General features: G+C 34.2%; 1 protein-coding gene across 1 annotated transcript in view; it reads left to right on the forward strand.

Moving 5' to 3' along the window:
* LOC102805659 (uncharacterized) overlaps positions 1-24061 on the forward strand; it is a 53224-nt gene that overhangs the window by 14558 nt on the left and 14605 nt on the right. Inside the window, exons 8-12 of the mRNA XM_085498928.1 lie at positions 926-947; positions 1369-1442; positions 2845-3183; positions 4220-4321; positions 6527-6807. Of these exons, the coding sequence (XP_085355054.1) occupies positions 926-947; positions 1369-1442; positions 2845-3183; positions 4220-4321; positions 6527-6807 (818 nt within the window). The remainder of the gene's footprint in view (positions 1-925; positions 948-1368; positions 1443-2844; positions 3184-4219; positions 4322-6526; positions 6808-24061) is intronic.

Raw genomic sequence — 24061 nt, forward strand, 5'->3', positions numbered from 1 at the left:
ACTGTGATCCTGAAAATTGCCTTGTCATCTAGCATTCTAGAGCTTTCGTGGGGTCTTGAGACAGACTACAGTTAATATGTAATGAAAAATATTTGATAGTCTGATTTTGCATGCAGTGAAGGACACAAAACTAGGATTTGTTTCAAATTCTTGCAATCCACAATTATTTGCAGCAAAAGTGAATCTTCAGCAGCAGAACTATCTCAGAGTATGATTGTTGGTTTATATTAGGGACGACGTCAAAAGATCGATGTCGGATAAAAAACTTATTTGCTTTAGTTTGGGGGTGGGGGGTTTTGACCTCAAAAAGTTTCCATCCTACAAAAACGATTTTATTTTTTAATGAAGTCAAAAAAATCTTGGAGTACATGTATTTGTAGTTTGTTTTTTTTCTATCCAATCATGGACAGAAATAACAGAAAATGAAAAAAAACAAACATCCAAGACGAGAAAATGGTTTGGTCAGAGTGTAAATATGTGCGTCAAATGAGGTGCATTTGTAAAGTCTTTTTACACCCACCCGACAACTAACTGCTATGCCATACTACTGTCCGGTTATCAATTTGTATTTAATGGTGAATGTAGTCTGACGCCATGACCAATATTTATCAATTATATTTTAAGTGGGGGGGGGGGGGTTTGGAAAAAACTAAAGGAATTAAGTTTTTCATCCGACATCGATCTTTTGACGTCGTCCCTTAGAGATGTACCTCTGGTAGAGCAAATACAGCATTGACACATACAAATATTACAAAACAAGAAATTTTAACAACAATCAAAAATCATATTACATAAACAGTTAGAATGCAGGAAAAAAGAGCATACCACTATGTTACATGCATTCAAATGTCAACTTTTCTATAGGATTGTATTACAACTCTTTCTCATGTCGAGGATTTCATCACTGTATTCTTTTTATTTGCAGAAGACATGGAATTGTCAGGGAGGTGAGTTTCAGCTCTCAATTGAATAAAGCATTCTGATCATAAAATCAAATCAATTAATTTTTGAATATTCATACAAGACATTCAGATTTCATATATTCTTTTTTTTTTGCCCCAGCAAAATAGTAGAGATAACATTTCAAAAATTTCTTGTACAAATAAAGTGACATTGAAACGTATTATACTAATTTATATGAATACATTTGTGTGCTGATGAAAATCTGACCCTTTTTCTATTTAGTAATCGTGCAGCAGATAACCCATACTCAGGTGTAGACAACCCTTCTATGGATAGCCATGACATAATAGATACGTCTCTACCAAATGGTAATCACTTAGTTGGAGCTATCCCACAAGGTGATTATTATTTATATTTTATTATTATTAATATCAAGTTTTAATTCTTGATTTGTATTTTTCTCAGACATAACACAGAAGAGGCTTTACCTCTTACAGATGATTTTACTTGCTCACATAATTCAGACCCAGATACATCAGGTATTCTTTAAAATGCACTATATTGCTACTGAATATTGCTTGGCTCATGAAAATTATATGTATACAAAAAGTAGGGTAATTTTCTGTAAAAAAAAAAAAAACTATTTAAATGGACAATGTTATGTTATTATGAAAATTTTAAGAGAACTCAAAATCACCATTTATTGAAAAAATATTACTGACAACTAATTAATGTTTATAATTAATTACCATGTGTAAGGAGTAACCTGGTACATGTAATTTTTTGGGTGGGGGGGGGGCAATCTTTTTGTTGAAGATTTCTATATAGACAGTAGGTAGTGTATTTATGGTAATGTGAGCGGGGTAAATAGGCTATTACCAAAATTCTAAGCAGACCCACCCACCACTACCCTATAAAAAAAATAACCTACGTGCACCAGAGTGATTCTTAATGCATACAAATTCAGCTGATCATTATCATTATATTGTCCAACATTATTATTTACGTTTCTCCTGGTGCAAATGAAAATGTTCTTGTAATTTTGTGATAACATAACTTTCTGTTGTGTATAGTTGGTATTGTAAACTGCATGTTACAAATGCATGAGCATTTTAGCCATAGTTTTGTTTTAGAAACAATGTAGTTTATGTGTTATAGTGATATGTAATGCAAGTAAAATACCAGTTCATGTTTTATTTAACATTATATTATATTTAATCTATCAGAATTTTAATCTACAGAAGGCATATAATATTAAGGTTATACACAAAATACCTGAATTTATGTTCTCATGCATTGTTCTGATTAGTCAAGAACATTTTTTTTATATTCATCACAAAAATAATCCAATGGGTCATATTGCAATGCTGCATCACTGTTTTGCTAACAACATTGCTGTACAGCTATAGCAGTATTGCTTAATATCTATTTTTCAAAATACAACAAAATATTAGTAAGAGGCATCACAATTTTACAACACCCTTGTACATCATCATTTCTGGGACTACCAATTGATCAAATGCAAACAAAATTGGCATATTGCAGATTGCATATCATGTAGATTTTTCTCTTTTTCACAAACTGTTTGTAAAAAACAGACACCCAACCCAGGCATGCAAGCAAAATTATTAATCCCATACTGAAAAGTTTACGCTTACATACAGACTAAAATATGTGCCACAACAAACTTTGTGGCCAAATATTATTAAAAAAACACCTGTGGAATTTCTGCAAACATTGAATGCATGTTAGTATAATTGCCCGTGTAGATGCATACTTAGTTACTGGTACTTTTGATTCATCACTCAGTATTTCATGAGAAACTGAATCAACTGTAATTTACTTCTGCTATTTTAAATTATCAATTTCCATCTTTTCTTTTATTATTTGTGCATCATTTTTTAATCACTAAAACTAAACTCTAATTCATTAAATCAGCAGGTACTGCAGGTATGTATTCAGACATTGACCAACCAGCACCTGCTGCTGCTACACCTGCACTGGCTGTGAATTTAGGTGAACTTTATTCACAAGTGCAAAAAAAGACTGACAACACCTCTTCTGCTGCAATGCCGGTATATGGGAAAGTTAACAAAGATAAGAAGCCCAAAAAAGATGATAGAGTCACCGATGTGTATGCACAACCTAAGAAAAAGCCAAAGAAAGACGATGAAGTCACGGATGTGTATGCGCAACCTAAGAAAAAGCCAAAGAAAGATGAGGAGAAGAAGAAAAAGAAGGCAGTGGATAAGAAGAAAAACAATGATGACAAGGATAAGGGTACAGCATATATTTAATATGAATAAGTGTGCAATTGGAATAACATTTTTTTAAATGTATAAAAAATTCACATTGTCTGTTTTGGTTTTAAATCATAAAGAAACAGTATATTTATAATCTCAAGACTTTTTGAAAAGGCATCCCTGTTCCAAGTCAAAAAGTTCTTAGACTGAATGAAATACATTGTTTTTATTATTAAGAGCCTCGAACAGGTGCTTCACCTTTTGGAGTTGGATGGCCAACATGTCCTGGAAAATTGCATTACAATGAATAGCAATTGCTGAAAAATTATTCATACCCCCTGGTGTGTGGTATTCATACATTTAAAAGGGTCATCTATGTTATGGCTTAAATATATCAATTTTCAGCCCTGTGTTAACATGAATGAATATACTAAGGTAGTTCTTACTCACCACAGCATTGTGTAAATAGACTTGAATTCTGTTATTATTACAGTGATTTTATCCTTACTGCTAATTTGTTACAAAATGTTTTTAACTCATCTAGGTTTCAAGAAATTTCTTCTCACATCATGACTAAAGGAAAACCACTATCACGGGCTAATAATACATATTCCTTTCTTTTCATGCTTATATCAGGTCTTGGCTATCAAACTGCTTCAGCTCTTTGGGTATGAATAACTCTCTCTGCTTATTACTTAATAGTCTGCATTTAACTAATACTGCTATATATAACATTGGCATTTCTGGCAAGGATCTTTTAAATCTGTATCAACAACCTAATTCTTGATCATTGCAGCAATATTTTAGATTATTAATATATAAATTTTTCCAAAGTTTCCAAATGTGCTTAAAGCCCCTGTCTTTCACTATTGCAATTTCTAAATTTTATTCTTGTTGTTGTGCATATGTACCTCAATGGTTAGGTTTATAAGCAATATGAAACTATACAACCACCTGTTAATACATTTCAGAATGTGAACATATACTGATAGTCATGTAATTACAGCTCTGATATTTACATTGTCTCAATTGTAGTTTTAATTAAAACACTGTTTGTATTTTGTCTTTTTCAGTTCCTGATAAACCCAAACAACCAGAGGGAGACATGTATGCAAATCTACCTGGCAGTCATTCAGGTACACAAGACGTGCCTCCATTTTTCATTAACGGACAAGGTATTAACCTAGCCACCTGTGTTTGTTCATGTCCTTTCACTAGTTTATTTATCAGTATTATACATGTGTCAAAATTGTCTATTAGTGATTAGATGCATTTGGTGTATACATGATGACATTCAAATCCTTATCTCATAATTATCATTATTTGGACATTAACAGACAATACATTCTAAATTATTTTGAGGCATTCTGCAAACTATGGTAGTAAGATATAGTAACATGTTTGAATGTAAATGCATTCAAGGAAAAAAAACACATTATGCGAAAAAGAAAGATTTTTTTTTTGCATGTCTTTTGCTAATTCGCTATGTGCTAGTTGATAAGCTCATGGTCCGTCTTTGTTCATACTTTGCAGTATTCTGGCCGTAAATGCATAACCATATTACCAATCATCCAATGTAGTCCTAACCATTATTGCATGTTTCAATGATTCATACATGCATGTAGACCTGTAGGATATAATGCGTAAAGTGTCAGTTGAGAAAGATTTTTCTAAAAATTTCTTTTCAAATACATAACCAAAAATACATGCAGTATTAAAAATACTATGTGGGACAGAAAATTCTGAAAATGTTTTAACCTTTTCACCACCAGACTTTCTCGTCCAATTTTGTCTGCACTTTTTGTCTAATGTTCTTCAATATTTCTGGAAATGAACCTTAATTTTGGAAACAACAGAAACAATTTGAGTCTCAGTTTTCACTCAACAATTTGTCTCTTTTTGTCCCAATTTTCTGAAGGAAAGTGCAGACTATCAGTGCACTATTTTGTGATGAAAAGAGGAAACTGGTGTAAATACTGAAATTATTGGGAGCGTATCACAAAGTATGCATGAAGGCAGGATAATAGTGACCAATGTGTTATGGAAGTCAATGTGATCCTGTACTGCTTGAGTGCATACTTTGCTGTATTCTCACAATAACCTTTAATTATTACACATCATTTCCTACTTTTAGTGAAAGTTTTGTGACATGATGAATGTGACATATATTTTTGATGCATATTTTCCATATAAAGCAATACATTTGTACAGGTTTCTATGGACCAGTGAATTTTGTTGTTTTTGCTGCCAGCTGTATCATGTACTGTAGAATACTTTATTTTCGCTTGGAATTTATTTTCGCTATTTTCGCTGAAGGGATGAGTCCGTGAAAATAAAATCCACCAAATATACATTTTTTCCTATATTTCACAATCACCTCATCAAAAATCAGTGAAAATAAATTCCATAAAGAACGCCCATAAAGCCTTTTCAGCGAAAATTCATTCCAGCGAAAATAAAGTATTCCACAGTACATAGTTTAGACTGATTGATTGAATGGATTCCTTTGACATGGTGATTTAATTTAAATACTCTAACCTTAATCATAACAAATCCTTAAAAAACTGTATGGGGCTGGTACAATTAGGCTTTATATATAATAGACAGATGTTTGATTTTCAAAAATCTCTTGTCTTCATGTTACTGTTGATTTTTTTCAACCGATGCTGGTCAAGGTGTAACTTTTGATACCAAGATTTGAAAGTAAATAAAAAATCCATTGGCTAATTATAGCTTTTAGACAGACATTCATTTGGATATTCAAATTTAGGGTTAAAAGTAAAAGTGTCTATCCATTAGATACATTGTATACATAAAAGTGATCAACCAAATCAAACTACCTTGAGATATTTTATTTATTCCATGCACATGTCAAAACAGTTTGTACACCAAAAGATAATAGCTGACCACAGGCAAAATATGAATCACATGGCTTACATGTTTATGGGAGATATGATGTGAAACGTTTTTGAATTTTAGTTCAGGTGTAAAAACGAGAGAAACAGATAAGAGGGTTACAGTTTATCAATTCATGGCATAAAGACTGTTTGGTTCAATCACAAAAAGGTCTTTTCCATTAATTTAGGCATTATGTTAAGTTTTTCAATATGCAAAGTTTCCTTAGTTAACACATCACCTGCTAACACTGTTTTTCCTATTCACCTTTACTTTCAACAGGCATTGTGTGCTAAAGTCAAGAGGGAAAATGTTTCATGAAAAGAGCAACATTGTTTAAATAAAATAAAATAAGCACATTGATTATGGAAAAACAAATTGACCAGAAATATTTTTTTTTTTCTTCTGGGACTGATGTTACTGAGGAAGGGAGGTAATTTCAATCATTTCAATTTCAAGCCATGTTTGATGTCACTTGTTTTTAGGTACCGATGGCATGGCATATGCTAATCTACCTGGTACTCATGATGCCACTGGAGGACAGGATGATGCTTATGAGGATGTAAAAACAAAGCCAAAACAGTCTCACAAGAAGAAGAAACCAGTATCACCCCGTAAGAAGCCAGAATCTAAGGCACCACCCAAACCTGATAATGCAGATCAACCATATGACGATGTATCTCATGAACAAAACATGCCCATTGTACTGCCAGACAATACATATGAGGTAGCACAGAAAAAGCCAGAAAGACCACCAAAACCAATGGTGAGTATAAAATATTTTTTGGCTCACCGATTACTGCACCATGCTGAAGCCGCGGATTTATATTTGTTCCTGGTCTTGAGATTCGATTGTGCTGAATTGTTGTGAAAATGTATTTTTACAACATTTGGGGGAGCAACCATTCTGCCCCATTCTTCATTTGTTATTCCTATAAATTTGTCTTGCTTAACTGTCACCACATGTCATGAAAAGGTTTATAATCATTATCACAAGAATGTCATAGGATAGTCCAACATTAAGGTCACAAAATTGTCATGGGATGGTCCATCACCACTGTCATTACAATGTGATTGTCACTGTCACCACAATGTCATGGGATGCTCCATCATCACTATGACCACAATGTCACATAATTGTCCATCATCACTGTCATTACATTGTCACTGTCACCACAATGTCATGGGATGCTCCATCATCACTGTGACCACAATGTCACATGATTGTCCATCATCACTGTCATTACATTGTCACTATCACCACAATGTCATAGGATGCTCCATCATCACTGTGACCACAATGTCACATGATTGTCCATCATCACTGTCATTACATTGTCACTGTCACCACAATGTCATGGGATGTTCCCATCACCATTGTGACTACACTGTCATTACATTGTCCATCATCACTGTCATTACAATGTGATTGTAACTGTCACCACAATGTCATGGGATGCTCCATCATCACTGTGACCACAATGTCACATGATTGTTCATCATCACTGTCATTACATTGTCACTGTCACCACAATGTCATGGGATGGCCCATCATCACTATGACCACAATGTTATGGGATGCTCCAACATCACTATGACCACAATGTCACATGATTGTCAATCACTGTCATTCCAATGGCATTGTCACTGTCACCACAATGTCATGGGATGTTCCATCACCATTGTGACTACACTGTCATTACATTGTCCATCATCACTGTCATTACATTGTCACTGTCACCACAATGTCATGCGATGCTCCATCATCACTGTGACCACAATGTCACATGATTGTCCATCATCACTGTCATTACATTGTCACTGTCACCACAATGTCATGGGATGCTCCATCATCACTGTGACCACAATATCACATGATTGTTCATCATCACTGTCATTACAATGTCACTGTCACCACAATGACATGGGATGCTTCATTATCACTGTGACCACAATGTCACATGATTGTCCATCATCACTGTCATTACATTGTTACTGTCACCACAATGTCATGGGATGATCCATCACTGTGACCACAATATCACATGATTGTCCATCATCACTGTCATTATGTTGTCACTGTCACCACAATTTCATGGGATGCTCCATCATCACTGACCACAATGTTACATGATTGTCCATTATCACTGTCATTACATTGTCATTGTCACCACAATGTCATGTGATGGTCCATCATCACTGTCATCACATTGTCATGGGATGGTCCATCGTCACTCATTACATTGTCACTGTGACCACAATGTCACATGATTGTCCATCATCACTGTCATTATGTTGTCACTGTCACCACAATGTCATGGGATGCTCCATCATCACTGTGACCACAATGTCACACGATTGTCCATCATCACTTTCATTATATTGTCATTGTCACCACAATGTCATGGGATGCTCCATCATCACTGTGATCACAATGTCACGTGATTGTCCATCATCACTGTCATTACATTGTCACTATCACCACAATGTCATGGAATGCTCCATCATCACTGTGACCACAATGTCACATGATTGTCCATCATCACTGTCATTACAATGTCACTGTCACCACACTGTCATGGGATGCTCCAACATAACTGTCATTGTCACTGTCACCACAATGTTACAGGGTTGTCCAACATCACTGTCATTGTCACTGTCACCACAATGTCACATGATTGTCCAACATCACTGTCATTGTCACTGTCACCACAATGTTACAGGGTTGTCCATCATCATAATTACAGTGTCATGGGATGGTCCATCGTCACTCATTACATTGTCACTGTCACTACAATGACATGTGATGGCCCATCATCACTGTGACCACAATGTCACATGATTGTCCATCATCATTGTCATTATGTTGTCACTGTCACCACAATGTCATGGGATGCTCCATCATCACTGTGACCACAATGTCACATGATTGTCCATCACCACTTTCATTATATTGTCATTGTCACCACAATGTCATGGGATGCTCCATCATCACTGTGACCACAATGTCACATGATTGTCCATCATCACTGTCATTACAATGTCACTGTCACCACACTGTCATGGGATGCTTCAACATCACTGTCATTGTCACTGTCACCACAATGTTACAGGGTTGTCCAACATCACTGTCATTGTCACTGTCACCATAATGTCACATGATTGTCCAACATCACTGTCATTGTCACTGTCACCACAATGTTACAGGGTTGTCCATCATCATAATTACAGTGTCATGGGATGGCCCATCATCACTCATTACATTGTCACTGTCACCACAATGACATGTGATGGCCCATCATCACTGTGACCACAATGTCACATGATTGTCCATCACCACTTTCATTATATTGTCATTGTCACCACAATGACATGTGATGGCCCATCATCACTGTGACCACAATGTCACATGATTGTCCATCATCATTGTCATTATGTTGTCACTGTCACCACAATGTCATGGGATGCTCCATCATCACTGTGACCACAATGTCACATGATTGTCCATCACCACTTTCATTATATTGTCATTGTCACCACAATGTCATGGGATGCTCCATCATCACTGTGATCACAATGTCACATGATTGTCCATCATCACTGTCATTACATTGTCACTATCATCACAATGTCATGGGATGCTCCATCATCACTGTGACCACAATGTCACATGATTGTCCAACATCATTGTCATTTTCACTGTAACCACAATGTTACAAGGTTGTCCATCATCGTAATTACAGTGTCATGGGATGGTACATTGTCACTTTCACCACAATGTCATGGGAGGGTCATAATCACTGTTACTGGAGTGTCACTAGATTGTCCATCACTGTCATCACAATGTCACAGGTTTGTTCATTACAATGTCATTACAATGTCATTACAGCATCATTACATGTTTCATTGTAACTGTCACCACAATGTTATGGGATGGCCCATCATCAATGTGACCACAATATCACATGATTGTCCATCATCACTGTCATTACAATGTCACTGTCACCACACTGTCATGGGATGCTCCAACATCACTGTCATTGTCACTGTCACCACAATGTCACAGGTTTGTTCATTACAATGTCATTACAGCATCATTACATGTTTCATTGTCACTGTCACCACAATGTTATGGGATGGCCCATCATCAATGTGACCACAATATCACATGATTGTCCATCATCATTGTCATTATGTTGTCACTGTCACCACAATGTTATGGGATGGCCCATCATCAATGTGACCACAATATCACATGATTGTCCATCATCACTGTCATTACATTGTCACTATCACCACAATGTCATGGGATGCTCCATCATCACTCTGATCACAGTATCACATGATTGTCCAACATCACTGTCATTACAATGTCATTGTCACTGTCACCACAATGTCATGGGATGCTTCATCATCATTGTGACCACAGTGTAACATGATTGTCCACTATCACTGTGACCACAATGTCACTTACAATGTCACATCACTGTCATTACAATTTCATTGTCACTGTCACCACAATGTCATGTGATGACCCATCATCACTGTCACCACAATGTCACAGGGTTGTCCTTCACTGTAATTACAGTGAAATGAGATGGTCCATTGTCACTTTCACCACAATGTCATGGGAGGGTCATCATCACTGCCACCACAATGTCATGGGGGAGTGGGATCCATTGTCACTGGCACTACAATGTTATGGGTGATGCCAAGTTATGAGCATTAATAGCAACAAAAGTAAAAATCATGACTTCTCATAGATTGTTCAGCCAATGAGATATTTTTCACTACAATTTGTCCCCAATTGAGTCTCTATTCAGGATGTCTATATTAAACCACATAGGCAGCTATGTCTGCTGTAGCATATATTATTTGTGCTTTTATTTTATTTGCTGAAATTTGCCAAGACAATGAACAATCAAAATTTGCATTTGATGGCCCGTTCCCCAACACAAAAATGACTCATCATGACTGTGAAATAAATAGTGTTTCTTGTAACATTGAAAAGAAAATTAGGGTAGGTAGGTGAGAAAACAATTTTTTTTTTTGTTATTTATCTTTTTAGCTCCGCTGATTGTCCGTTTCCGCCGCCACCATCGTTGTCGTCAACTTTACATTTTCGACTTCTTCTTAAAAACCACAAACTGTATAGCTGTGAAACTTTCTAGGAAGGTACCTTGGGTGGTTCTCTTTCAGATTTGTTCATTTCGTTTGGATATGTTCAACTGTCTTATTTATAGCGAATTTTTTTGTCATTTTCGACTTTTTCTTGAAAACCGCTAGCCCAAATGCTTTGATACTTGGTATGTAGGTACCTTACTTTCTGATATGTTCATTTCGTGATGATATCTTCATTTCTCTAATTTTGATGAATATTTTTGTCATTTTTGGTAAAAGTGATATTTTCGACTTCTTGTTAAAAACCACAAGTCTAGTTGCTTTGATATTATATATACTACATAGGTACTACAGGTAGACCTCTCTCAGATTTGTTCATTTCGTGATGATTTTGTTCTTCAATCATCTAATTTTAATGAATATTTTTGATAAAAAGTTGTATTTTCGAATTTTTGTTGAAAACAGCAAGTCTAATTGCTTTAATACTATACATATTGTTCATTTTCTAATGATATCTTCTGTTCTTTAATTGAAATGTGCATCGATAACAGAGGAGCTATCTCAGTCGACAGGCTGCTAGTTATTTAAATTTGATTGTTTTCAACAAGATGCTGCAGGGCATGTTGGTACATACTGTTGTACATAATCATTTCATTTGCAAATGAAATTGTTTTACAGGGTTGGCATGCTTAGTCTATGCAGTAAATTTATTCGGCCTTAGAACTCACTTTAAAATTGGCAAGGTATGCCTATCACTATATACAGAACAATTTGTAGTTCTGCTTGTTATAAATATAATTCTACCTGATTGCTGATCACGAGACAGCTCTTTAATTAAAACTAGTGTAATGTGTTAAAAATACAAAAGATGTACAAATCATTGAGCTTAGTAGATATATTATTGGTATTAAACATGAGTGTGTTGAGTCATAATCATATTCAGTATCACAGCGACCTAAATACATATATAATACAATACCCTTGATGATATCTGCAACCAGACAGTAGACAGCTCACATACTATAAGAAAAATGCTGATAATAATAACTGAGAATCAATATACGTTTTATCACAATTTATTACAATATTCATTTTTAAATTTTGAAAAGTAGCTTTTATTTTTAGTTAATTTACATATTACTGCTGAATCAAACATTTCAAAATAATAATATAAAAGCCTTCTCTATTATCAGTATCACAAATTTCTTCTTGGCTTTCAAGCAATTAAGCTTATGAACACATACTGCAATAAATTAAATATTATCAATATAATTCAACAAAATTCATGGCAATTCGGAGAAAAATGCAGCAGCTGCCTGGCTAAGTTACACTGTTTTTATATAACCAGCTGATGAGGCTATACAAGTGTGATTAGCACATGAATACTCAGTACCTAACCATGTGTTGACAAGCTTTGAAAGGTAATATGTGACCTCTGACCCCAGTCTAGATTCTGTTCAGTTTTGTACTCTGCTTGCTATGCTTGAGTTAAGTAAAAATCAAATGAAAAGTAAACATCAATCTTATAATAATTTTGTTAATAATTTGAAGGAAATTAGGACTCATTTTAATTGTTGTTTTTTTTATGTTTTTTTTTGTGTATATAATACATCACTGTTGTGATATTGTGAGTGCTTCACAGAAATCCTAAAAAAACATCCTGTGGCAAATGCACATAACCACACCACTTATACATCACCTAAATCCCACCACATCACACCATATCCCTCCCCACACCTTCCAAATCCATCCCATCCAACCCAACCCAACCCAACCCACAAACAGAGTATACAAGTGTGATTAGCACATGAATAGTCAGTACCTAACCATGTGGTGACAGGCTTTGAAAACTAACGTGTGACCTCTGACCCTAGTCTAGATTCAGTTTTGTACTCTGCTTTCTATGCTTGGGTTAAGTAAAAACAAATGAAAAGTAAACAGCAATCTTATAATCAATTTTTTTATAATTTTAATGAAATTCAGGTTCATTTCAATTATGTTTCTAGTGTACATAATTAATGCATACATGCACATCTCCTTACCACCCTACCCCATCCCACCCCATCCAAACCAAACTACAACCGGATAAACTTATACTTAAATTTATTTAGTTTGGGATTCCATATAATAAAAATAATAATGTTTCATTGCATCTTTAGAAATAGCATTTTTCTCAGTGTACAACCAAAAAGTGTAATATAAAATACAATATAAAATGAAAAATGATCATGAGTCAATGCAGTCCTAATTGGAAAATGGAACAAATTTTATATAAATATTCTCCAATCTGTCTGACCAAGGTGTCTTCAGTTGTACTAATTAGGTAAATTAATTCTTGTCTGTGTTTTCTATATTTTGTACATTCCATGAAGAAATATTTTCAATCTTTCCTTGTATACAATATTTACATGTTTTGGGGTTGGGTATACCCCTTCTTCATTTCAAATGTATGGTTACTTATTCTAAAACGCTCCCTTGTGTTTATTTCTTCTAAATTGAGTACAAAATTGAGCTAAAAAATGTACAGCTTCTTAAATTTGACAAAGTCCTGAGTTTGCTATTTTCATTTTTTATCTTTAATCTCCAGAATTCGACATATTTCTTTTTAATATTGTGGGTGATTGGTTTTAATACTGTATCTAAAGAATCTATTGAAAAATGTGTATCATTTTCTCTTATCATTCCTTTAACCCATGATAAGTTCAAATCATGTTGTTCATAAAATGCCTGTGGATAACATTTTCTTGAATTTTTTTTAGTCAAAACCAATATTTTACAAGAACTTCTTTAATATCCACCAATAATGGGTATTTGCTGAGTTCTGATCCATATTACTTTGAAAAAATATATAAAAACAGTGTTTCCTCTAAAACCTAATTTATAGGAAATTGTTTTAGTGAGAAGCCCAAATTTCCCTGTGTAATTCAACTCTGATTTAACATTTCTTCAAATAAGCTTTTTTTGATAAAATCACCTCATTTCTCAGTGCAACTTTGCTTGGGGTATATTGAACACTATTTATAGAAAAACAAAGTATTTCTGTAAAACTAAATTTTTTGAAAAGGAAGTTATCATGGCTATAGTGAATGCTTGAGATGAAGTAAAAAAAAGTTGATATTTTGGTTTAAGCTTTTATTTATAAGGAAGTAAAACTGGGGTTAATGTTGATGCTTAAGATGGACAAAACTTTATGATTCACTTATTGTCATTGTACATGGTCAAACAAATATATCACACCACAGCTGCTGGATTCAAGCCAGCATTGTCAATTCACTCACTGTGGGACAGTGTTTATTGTAGTAAGAACTTGCAGAAGAAAGTAGATAGAGAATGTACTATAGTAACAAAAGAAAATAGCTAAGCCATGTCAGATGTGATTCCCTCTTCAAATTTCAAAATCCATACAGACAATTAAATTCTAATGGTGCTAGTGCTACTATTATTCAGTGTCATGTATATTTTACGGCAATAAAATAATACTGAACATAAAATATTATAAAATAAATAAAAATAAAGATTTTTGTTCAGATTTAAATAAAATACAGCAATGTCAAAATAGGGATTGCGATAAAAAGTAGTGTTTCTTTTTTATTTTAGTCTACCATTTACCATTTTTGATCAATTAAGTAAATACTAAATAATGAACAAATTTATATTTTTAAAAATAACATACATGCTGTGTGTGAGGAGGCTTTTTTCTTGGTTCTTTTTGCCCTACTTCTAGTGCCACTAACATCATGTGATATGTTGACCGGACTGACTTGTTTGTGTACTAGTAGGTAAATTTATTGGTTTTCATTGTGTTTGAGGTATTTATGAAACATAAATTTTACATAAGTTGAGGTATTTTGACATTTATTTGTTAGCATTTTGGGAGTAGGCAAATATAAAGTGTGTCAAGTATTACTTTACTCATATTTCAGTCACCATAAAATCGTTAAGTTCAAGACAATAATTTTTACTGGTGATACATGTATAATGAAAAAAAAATTGTTTTACCTTTTGTAGTTGTTAATACTTTTTTTAAAAAAGTTTTTCGTTCAGTCAGTAGCAATTACCGTAGCAATTATTTTGGAATGTGGACAAAACTCAAAATATTTTGCAAAGTGTGCAACAACGTCATTTTATGCAACTTTTTTTTTTAAAGTTTTTCATTCAGTCAGCAGCAATTACCGTAGCATTATTGTGGAATGTGGACAAAACTCAAAATATTTTGCACAGTTTGCAACAACGTCATTTATGCTACAACACAAAATTCACTTTTCCAGAGCTCATTCTGCAAATTATCTAATAACATTATTGAGCTCTGATGAATGTCACTCAAATTAGAGGACATGAAAACTAGAGATAATATTGTTTAGATTTCTAAGGGAAATTAAACTGTTTTGATAGAATTATCTATCTGAGGCACACAAGCTAGTATCCATTTGTACCCCCGGTAATCAGTGATACCAACAAATCAATGTGTTTGGTCTGATACTATTCCGTATATGTAGAAACTGTTCTTTGTAAGTTATCTCTTGCATTGAAAGGAAACGAATTCACACAATTGTTCCAGATATTTTTTTTCTTATAAGTTGGATAGGTGTACTTATACTGTCTCAACTTATTTATTTTTGGCCTACTTTGTATTTTACGCTCTATTAGACTTATCACATTTTCAATAAATGTTTTCAAAAAGTTGTTCACCTATAATCCACTGCGGAGCTACGTCAACGTTCTACGTTATGGGGTCTGTGTGTGCTGCTGTCCAACGCTGATTGAAAGGCCGGTGAAAACATCTTAAGTAATACTTGGCTACCAAATTTGTACTTGTAGCACATACAGGGGTAATCTTTTGACACTATTTGAGAGAGTCTCAACAACTCTTCCAAAGTACTGTTTTCTGAGAGTTTTCGGCCTTTGTTTTCATCGTGATGGTTGCCAGGCGGTGAAAATGCCTGTCCGCTCCCGAGAATTCTATCATATGTTTACATTTTTGCCAACCAGCATGCAAATGTATGATAACAAATGCCGCTTGATCAACACATGCTTGCAATCTGCTGCAATACTGTTGCTCATAAGCTGTTTGTTTCTAGCAGGAACACATACATACATAATATATTTAATAACAACAGCAGTGAACAATGATGTAAACAAGCGCCACAGCCTATATTAGATAGAATGGTATATAAACCCAAAATAGCATTTGGTGTAGATTGATTCATTAAACGATATTTGCTATATTATTAGGTTATTAAGTAACGTAAATGAGATGTGTCTATGCATGGTCATAATAGGTGATTTTTCGTACAATTGCAAGATCTCGCGAGATGCATGAAAGACGCGCGTCGAACGTCTGCCGCAAAAATCGAACGATTTGATTTTGAACTCGAATTTCCTTATTTCGTAGCTCACACCGACCGGCCGATCTTCGACAGAGGAATATTGCTTCCGAATACCCTTACTTAATTGAAATTGCCTATCATCAAATCTGGACAGCACATTGTTAAGCATGGAAATGCCCCCAAAATACTTTCGCGTTTGTCGAATCCCATGCGATGTTTGACGCCACTACGACGCTATGACCTTTGTTTGTCCTGTTTTTACGTTCGATTTCACGCATAACGCGTGATTCTCGCAGTGTACGGAAAATGGTCTATTTGAATGATCCAGTATAAATAAATGTAATGGTTCATTTATTTTGAAAGTACATTTATAGGCAAGTGCAATAAAAATATTAAATTTATTTCTCATTTAATAATGTAATTAAATTTCTATGATGACAATAAACATAATATAGCTAAAAACTAAATATTAATTACATAAAATAAATCTGTAGGTGATACATGTAGATTATTATGATGTCAAATGTCGTTCTAATACTGTAAAAAAAATTATTTTAGCTTGGAATATATTTTAACTGAAGTGAAAATAAAATCTAGCGAATATATCTTTTCCCTATATTTTACATTAAACTCATCAAAAATCAGTGAAAATAAACACCCAAACAGTTTTTTTCAGTTAAAATGAATTACAGTTAAAATAAATTATCTTACAATAGAGCATTCAGAAAAGTGATTTCTCCTAATAACCACATTTTTTGTTCAGTTAAAATAGATGCTTGTGCATATTTGTAGACTAGATATCATCTATGATTGTATATAATTACATAGCGATTCACCAGACCATTTTTGCATGTACTAGGAATGGCTGGATTCCAGGCTATCGTATTTGAAATAAAAGAACTAAATTGAGACACTGTTAATTCTCATATTACAAAATATTCAGTTGAATAAGAGGGTTGTAGAAATTTATATGAAAGTCAGAACTCTAGGTAATCTTGGTCAACACCTTTGTGGGAGTACCAGTATAATAATCTCTTTCTATTTAGGTAGTGAAAACAAAAATAGTAATTCCTATCATGTATATAATTAGAAGAAATAGACTTGTTTTATTTTCATTTCTTAGTACTACTGTACAATTCTTGATCCTGCGAGTCATACATAAATACTTGGCTGAATAGAGGCTTGACGAAGTGAAATATCAGGTGAATTCTACTAGGTAGTTTTGTGCAACACCTTTGAAAAGTACCAGTATATGACCTATTTCTATTGAGATAGCGAAAATAAAAATAGTATTTCATATATGATTAGGAGAATATAGTTGTCTTATTTCCATTTCTTAGTACTGCATTTCTTGATCCTGTGAGTCATGCATAAATATTCCACTGAATAGAGACTTGAGGAAGTGAAATACTTGGTAGTCTTGGTCAACACCTTTATTGACAGTGACAGCATATGACCTCTTTCTATTGAGATCTGTACAACACAGTTCAATGAATCGTTCAACTTAGTACGACCTACCTACAGTCAGTTATGCAGGCTTTCTCAAATTACTGAGGCTATAGTTAAGTCATATAATGTAACTTGTATTTAATTTCTATTTACTAACAGAAAAAGCCAGCCAGTAAATTTAGGTAGCCATGATATTTGAATAAAAATGAAGACTTAAAATTCATGAAGACCATTTAATGCCAAATGTGATGGTTTAAACCAATTAATGCTCTAATTTTGTCATGTGCTTTACAGTGGTAGGAATAGGGCATAGAATTTAATTGCAAACTGAGGGCTTCACAAATTTAGGAGCCAAACAAAACTGTCTCTCTGCCACAACACATATGACAAGGGGATGGCAGGATAGGTTTAGATGTGAGATTGAGAGGGATTAATGGTGAGTAGGCAGAGTAGTGAGCTTAGGACATAGGAATAATTAATTATTGTGGCTGCTTGTATGAAAAACAAGCTTCTAAACCATAGGAAACTGGGTAAAATTTGCATCTTGTTGCTAAGGATAGCTCCTCTTATTTCAACCAGGTAGAATATATTAATCATGGTACCTTAAATTCAGAATTTTAATGATGCACATGTAGTAGTCCTGAATATACATTTGTACAGCACACACTGATATATATCATTATAATATTCTTAACATAATAATTAGTTGTGTATGATGTAACCCATAAATTTATCCAAAATACATTAATTTAGCCAGTTAGAGGGTACAGTAGTAATTCTAGGGGCATGGTGTCATGTATAGCTAGGGTATTTGTGCACACTGGGTGTGGTACCAATATAAGGGAAAGTCTCATATTTCATAAAATGACATTAGGTTATTTATAGAAATACAATCATAGATGGATTACATTGGAACAATGGTCTGTTATTTCAATAAACAGCCTTTTAATTATGAGTACATGAGAGAAATAAAATCAGAGTAAAATTACTAATTCAGTTTCTATGGAGTGATATTTATTAACTATACATGTTGCCATGGATACTGTAATGCGATAGTTGATTCCTTTTCGAATGTTTAATAATTTTAAATTTGTCTTAAATTTAACATGATATGTTAAAGCTAAGTATAAATCCTATTTTATCAGTGTGTTTTCTATTTATTGTTATCATTGTGTAGAAGACAGTGTTTGATTTACCAATCTATCATTATCTATCTAACGATTGAGCAGCCAAACTTATTAGTGTGATTTTATTTTGTAAATTATACCGTCATATATGAATATACATTTAGTTATCTAACATGATTATACCAAATCCTCTTTGGTGATTTAAGTGATTAAAAAATTAATTTGTCTCATTTGAAGAATAAAAAATATGCATGTGGGAAAAACAATTTATTTACCTCTAAACAAGTAAAATACTCTGAGGTGATAGTATTTGGGGGGGGGGGACTATACAGAGACAATTTTGAAAACTGTGGGGAAAAAACACGTTTGATGGAGAAAAGCCAAACATTTATTTCCAAGTGTTTTTTAAAAAAAGTGCTCTCAGCAAGTAAAGGCAGGCATAGTTGTTCATCAGATCAATTTGAGAATTCTTTTGCTCTTTGAGAGGCAACTTTTTGACTGATTAATTTATTTGTGCAGACAATCCTACATAAATTAACTAATAAAGAAATAGGAGAAGGAAAGTAAGTGTGATGTAGTTTGGTTAGCTTAAAGGGTGATGCATGGTCATCGCATCGTTTTCTTTTTGATGTGGGACTCCCAGCAAGGTATACAACACATGTAAAATACATTGTTTACATGTAATTTGAACACATGCTGTGTGACGATCATTGCCTTTTAATTCCTATCGTTTTGTGAGAACCCACAAAAAATAGAAAGGCAACTAAGCTAGTTGTGATGAAACACTTCTCTCTGTATTGATATAAAAGTCAACAAGAAATCATTGCAAGATAATCTTAAATCTTTAAATATGACTACCGGGTACGTAAAGGGAAATGCAAAATGGAAGTAAAAGTGTGAAATTATTTTATTGTACTTCAGTAGAAATCTTGTATACATTTAAGAGGAAATGGGAAATTTTCTCAAACTACCAGATTAGACTTGAAACCTAGAAGGAAGTAGTAGAAGGAAATGCTTTAGAGAAAACACCCAGTTAAGAAAACAATGAGAGGCATGAACTAAGTTGGAACTGGTTCAAGAAGTTTGTATTTAGGTCACAGGGTTGGACGTTATTTCTTTAGGGCCTGCTATCCTTCTACATTTTTGTAAAATAAATATTCTCATTATATTACAGTACAATACAATTCCTTCAAGCACATTTTCTTTTATAATTCTACAAGAACAGTTTTGATGTTTTATATTAAATGTCTCCTCTTGTGTGGAAAGTTAATGGTCAGCTCCTTGTTGAATGGCAGTGAGTGCTATATTTATTCACAGGGGAAAAACCCAAGATATTGACAGGAGCACTTTGTAGTGGTGTTTGTCACCAAGTAGCAAGTTGTAGTCTTGGTGACTATGGCAACAAAGAATAGGGGCTACTGGTAACTTCCTTCTAATCTATAGCATGCATATAAATCATGCTATATTTAGTAACAGGAAGAAACCCATGATTTCCATGTAGAAATTTAGTGGTGGTGTTTGCAATATCTTGCAGTGTTGTGATCTTGGTGACCATGGCAACTCAAGGACAACAGTTTGACCTCACTACACTGGTGCACCCATCCCCACCCCAGTGTGGGGGTGCATTCATTTTATCTACTTCTCTAATCTAAAACACTAAATGACAATAAATACTACCGGGTACTTGCTATTTTGCAGTACAGACCAATTGTTTGCATTTCATGACCTTAGCAACCACGGAGACACTAGGACATTTGCACTACGTTAAGAAGGTGCCTAGGCAATTTATATCACCACTGTTAATTCAATATAAAGTACTGGACATAATATAGTAACCAAATCCATAAAGGTTTTTAACATGTGTCTGGAATCTGTGTTAATCCCATAGCTTGCAAAAGGATTACTTGAATGAAGTAGGACGAAAGGTCACCAGTAAAACACATGGAAATAGACTTTGTAAATACAGCTGGTGTTTTCAATTTTTCTTTCAAGTTATATAAACTTCTTTATTTTTTGTGATATTTTTTCCTTCAACAACCAATCTTATCTGAGCCAAGCATTCATAACTCAGCACATGCCCAGGATTATCTCTATCCAAGAATTAAGCAGACTCACCACAACTATTTTCAGCTTTTGCCAGGGCATTAAAAAATGGTTTTTGACAAGTGCTAACAGCATTCATCTGTACTCCAGTGATAGATTGTATTGGTACTGGATATTTCTTATAATACAGAGCTTTAATGTTACATGCCAAATCAAGAAATAACAACAACTTGTATTTATGTTTTTCAGGAGAAATTGTAATCAAGTAAAGTCATTTTACTGTGATATTTCAATGAAAGGGATTATATTAGAAATTAATTTGAGCGCCATATTTTTTTCCGCTAAAATTCTTGTGCAACATTTTGTCAATTTTTATGCATTTTTCGAAATTTTGTTAACTTTGGCGCTCAACATGTTAAGCATGTTTATGTACAGAAAAATTTGCTCTGTTATTAAAGCACTAGTTACCACAAAATTTATATTTAAAACTATTGATTAACATGCAGGATAATAATATGGAGCGATGCATTCGGACAGAACATAAATATTCTGTGTGTTGTGTGCAAGTTTAAACATGAGACTCCGCCATGTTGGATTTATAGATTTTTACTGGTGCGAAAGAGTAGAAAACAACAACTCTGTTCTAGATCTCTGTCATAAATACAAGCAGCTGAAGATGCTTGTCATGAATTGAGGTCAAAGTACAGCCATTGAAAGCAGTTTCTATGCTAACAATGTGTCTGCATATAAATAAGTCTAAGGGGAAAAAACGGGGAACCCCCTAGCATGCAAATTAGGAAAATATGAATAATTCATGAGTTCCTGGGAAAATAAAGTATGAGTCATCATTGCATTTTGGCAGATGATGTCAGCATATACATAAAACTAACTGTGATGGCGGTATTGATCATTTTGCTCTCAAGGAAGGTCCAAGTTGTAAAATTTAATTTGCATATCAAAGGTTTTGAGGACATGAACCTAAGTAGCCAGTCTTCACTTCATTCATAAATGACCTTTGAGTTGATCTGTATTGTGTACCACATTCCATGGTGTTTAGTAGTAGAGTGGGGCAATACAAAATTAGTTCCAGTCAACAATTTTATTGTGACTAAAATACACTTGAACTTAAATTTGTAGAATGTTTATAACAGGAGGGGATGAGTTCATCTAATAAGATTTTATATTTATTAGTGTCTTTGAAAAGCATGTAAAAATATAAATACTAGTAGTTGTACATGAATTTATTTGTATTGTGGCATAGAATGGTGACTGTACATCATTTCATTTATAAAAAACAATAGAAGAAAAATGAGATTGAAAATAAAGCTATATGACTTCAAAGTCAATTAATGTCACAGCATAGTTTTATAATTTTATTATATGAAATTAATGTGAGTCGAAGCGACAAGAAGTTTATAGTAAGTTAGATTTTAATGAGCTATGTATAGGATAGACACCAGACGGGAAATAAACATACCGGTAGTGTCGATAGGTTTCTATGCTATATAGAGCCAACAGCAAGTTTGACAGCTGTTTAATTTAAGTTTTAGCACATACTGTGGAATACTTTATTTTCGCTGGAATTTATTTTCGCTGAAAAGGCTTTTTGGGCGTTTTGTGTGGAATTTATTTTCACTGATTTTTGATGAGTTTAATGTGAAATATAGGAAAAAAAGTATATTCGCTGGATTTTATTTTCATGGGATCGTCCCTCTAGCGAAAATAGCGAAAATAAATTCCAAGCGAAAATAAAGTATTCTACAGTAGTGTCTAATATTTTGGCTGGTGTCGACTCAGAAGGTTAACATGACTTGTCTAACATATGAGAACAAAGGCGCTATTTCTAAAACATGAAACAGGTCGCTATCCACACAGTCCAGGTGAAAAATCAAATTTCTGTCAAATATTGTGAGAGAAAAAATCTATTATCATTATGTTTTTAGTCCCCGTTCGGACGCAGTCCGAAAACGGGGACTTATGTTTTGCCCTGTGTGCGTCCGTGCGTCCGTGATCACCTGTATCTCGAACATGCATGGACCGATTAAGTTCAAACTTCACTCATACATCACACCTTATATGGGACATATGCACATGCATTTTTTTCATGATCCGATTAACGATAGCCGAATAGCGGCCATTTTAAGGCCGAAAATGCATCAAAATCGCACATTTTCACCATTCCGGACCCGGATCTCAGTTATGCATGGACGGATTTTGTTCAAATTTGGTACATACATTAAACATAATAGGACCTTGATGCACGTCATTTTTTTTTTCGGATCAAGTTCGAAATAGCCGACTGGCCGCCATTTTGTTTTAAAGAATTCAGTTCTGGATCCGTATCCGAGACATGTCTGGATTGATCAAGTTGAAACTTCACACACACAAGGTACATCATGTCACAAATATGTATGTGCATTTGTTTCATGATCTCATTAACGATAGCCGAATAGCGGCCATTTTAAGGCCGAAAATGCATCAAAATCGCACATTTTCACCATTCCGGACCCGGATCTCAGTTATGCATGGACGGATTTTGTTCAAATTTGGTACATACATTAAACATAATAGGACCTTGATGCACGTCATTTTTTTTTTGGATCGGGTTTGAAATGGCCGACTGGCGGCCATTTTGTTTTAAAGAATTCAGTTCTGGATCCGTATCTGAGACATGCTTGGATTGATCGAGTTCAAACTTCACACACACAAGGTACATCATGTCACAAATATGTATGTGCATTTGTTTCATGATCTCATTAACGATAGCCAAATGGCGGCCGCTTTAAGGCCGAAAATGCATTGAAATCGCACATTTTCACCATTCCGGACCCGGATCTCAGTTATGCATGGACGGATTTCATTCAAATTTGGTACATACATTAAACATAATAGGACCTTGATGCACGTCATTTTTTTTTCGGATCAAGTTCGAAATAGCCGACTGGCGGCCATT

This window comes from Saccoglossus kowalevskii, chromosome 5, assembly GCF_978046115.1.
Source record: "Saccoglossus kowalevskii chromosome 5, keSacKowa6.1, whole genome shotgun sequence".
In the NCBI taxonomy this organism is placed as follows: domain Eukaryota; kingdom Metazoa; phylum Hemichordata; class Enteropneusta; family Harrimaniidae; genus Saccoglossus; species Saccoglossus kowalevskii.